The 2,646-nt window shown below is 50.6% G+C and overlaps 1 protein-coding gene across 1 annotated transcript; it reads right to left on the reverse strand.

Moving 5' to 3' along the window:
• Window positions 1-1,275: 1,275 nt before the first annotated feature.
• LOC309447949 (olfactory receptor 14J1-like) lies at window positions 1,276-2,235 on the reverse strand (the record flags this gene model as incomplete). Its single annotated transcript, XM_082069093.1, has 1 exon — window positions 1,276-2,235. One exon carries the CDS (start codon window positions 2,233-2,235, stop codon window positions 1,276-1,278), a length of 960 nt encoding a protein of 319 aa, XP_081925219.1.
• Between the last annotated feature and the right edge of the window lie 411 nt (window positions 2,236-2,646).

A 2,646-nucleotide genomic window follows, 5' to 3' on the forward strand; every position in this document is an offset into this window, starting at 1 on the left:
GGTGTATTACAAGGGGTGTGGTTAGTAGATCGAGAGAGGTTCTCCTTCCCCTCTACTCCGCCCTGGTGAGACCACATCTGGAATATTGTGTCCAGTTCTGGGCCCCTCAGTTCCAGCAGGACAGGGAACTGCTGAAGAGGGTCCAGCGTAGGGCAACCAAGATGATTAAGGGAGTGGAGCATCTCCCTTATGAAGAAAGGCTGAGGGAGCTGGGGCTCTTTAGTTTGGAGGAGACTGAGAGGTGACCTTATTAATGTTTATAAATATATAAAGGGTGAGTGCCATGAGGATGGAGCCAGGCTCTTCTGGATGGCAAACAATGATAGGACAAGGGGTAATGGGATCAAGCTGGAACACAAGAAATTCCACTTAAATTTGAGAAAAAACTTCTTCTCAGTAAGGGTGACAGACACTGGAACAGGCTGCCCAGGGAGGTTGTGGAGTCTCCTTCTCTGCAGACATTCAAAACCCGCCTGGACATGTTCCTGTGCGACCTCACCTGGGCGTTCCTGCTCCATGGGGGGATTGGACTGGATGAGCTTTTGACGTCCCTTCCAATCCCAAACATACTGTGATACTGTGATACTGTGCTGTTCCCTGTTGGAACGGGTCTGTGTGGGGCGGGCTGTTTCAATTTTTGTTTCCCTGCAGATACCTGGATTTAGTGCTTTGCCATTAGCTGACTCCACATTGGGCCATGACTCACTCTGTGGGCTCCAGTCACTGCCCACCTCAGGCACATAGGTACATGTGTATCTCATGGGCTCTCCGGGCAGCTCCAGATTCCTCTCCTGGACGATTGTCCTCTGCCCCATCATGCTCTGGGACAGCCCAGTCTGACTGTATGTCATGACCACTCCCCTTCTCCACTGTCAACAGACAACAAGGGTTGTGTCTTAAACCACAACTCAGTTGTCTGTCAGCTACCAACGTGACAATGAGCTTTGACCTCAGGCCCTTTCGGGTGAAATTCCTAGGCCTGTTGTTGAGATCAGCTTTAGAACAACAGCCAAATATTGAGGAACTGCACAGAGGAGATGTCATTTTATTACGGAGATGCTATGGGAGACCAAGCTCTGACACAGTGTTAGGAAAACATTTATACAAGTTTTACGTGTTTTAAAAATATTAATAATGGGTACATTTTTCAGGATAGTGAGCTAAACACAAACAATTATAGACGAACATAAAAAGCATAAATAGCAATATGGGTAATGCTAACAAAGTAAAAGGGATAAAACAAGGTACAGGCCTGCATTGGGATACAAATACACATCATCTGTGGGCAGAGATGGAAAGCTGATCAGTATTGACAAACACCAATGAAATCACTTTCCTAATGGACTCCTTGAGCTCCTGGTTCCTCATGCTGTAGATGAGGGGGTTCACTGCTGGAGGCACCACTGAGTACAGAACAGACACCACCAGGTCAAGAGATGGGGAGGAGATGGACGGGGGCTTCAGGTGGGCAAACATGGCAGTGCTGATGAACAGAGAGACCACGGCCAGGTGAGGGAGGCAGGTGGAAAAGGCTTTGTGCCGTCCCTGCTCAGAGGGGATCCTCAGCACGGCCCTCAAGATCTGCACATAGGACACCACAATGAAAACAAAACAGCCAAACGCTACTAGTACACCAACCACAAGCAACCCAATTTCCCTGAGGTAGGAGTGTGAGCAGGAGAGCTTGAGGATCTGGGGGATTTCGCAGAAGAACTGGCCCAGGGCATTGCCCTTGCACAGGGGCAGTGAAAATGTATTGGCCGTGTGCAGCAGAGCAGTGAGAAACCCAGTGGCCCAGGCAGCTGCTGCCATGTGGACACAAGCTCTGCTGCCCAGGAGGGTCCCGTAGTGCAGGGGTTTGCAGATGGCAACGTAGCGGTCGTAGGACATGACGGTGAGGAGAGAATACTCTGCTGTGATCAAGAAGAGAAACAAAAAGAGCTGTGTCACACATCCCAAGTATGAGATGGCCCTGGAATCCCAGAGGGAATTGGCCATGGACTTGGGGACAATGGTGGAGATGGAGCCCAGGTCGAGGAGGGCGAGGTTGAGCAGGAAGAAGTACATGGGGGTGTGGAGGTGCTGGTCCCAGGCTATGGTGGTGATGATGAGGCCGTTGCCCAGGAGGGCAGCCAGGTAGATGCCCAGGAAGAGGCAGAAGTGCAAGAGCTGCAGCTCCCGTGTGTCTGTGAAGGGCAGGAGGAGGAACTGGGTGATGGAGCTGATGTTGGACATTGGCTGCCTGTGGGCATGAGGACCTGTGTAAGGAGGAAAGGACAGTGACAATTTAGGGGAGACTTCTCTGAGAAAAATAAACACGCTGTTTCTCATGGAAAACCCCCTCCCTGATGGAGGCATGTATCCACTCATTCTCTCTTTCTACCAATTGAGAAAAACAGTTCATCACAGTTTAAAATGTAGCTTGGGCATCTGGTTCCATGAACACATCTGTGAGGCACGATCCACTGAACTGGTGTCAGAACAAAAACTGACCCACACTCCCACCCCAACCCCAGAGAGCAAGAGCACCAGGGACAGGTGGAGAAACAGGGAAGGACACTGCAGTGCTACCAGAAAATAAAGCAAGGACAGAAAGGCAGACGGGCATGCTGTGGAACCTTCTCCTGACCCAGCTGTGCTGCTGCC

The sequence above is a fragment of the Streptopelia decaocto genome (genome assembly GCF_964273445.1).
Source record: "Streptopelia decaocto genome assembly, chromosome: 19".
NCBI lineage: Eukaryota > Metazoa > Chordata > Aves > Columbiformes > Columbidae > Streptopelia > Streptopelia decaocto.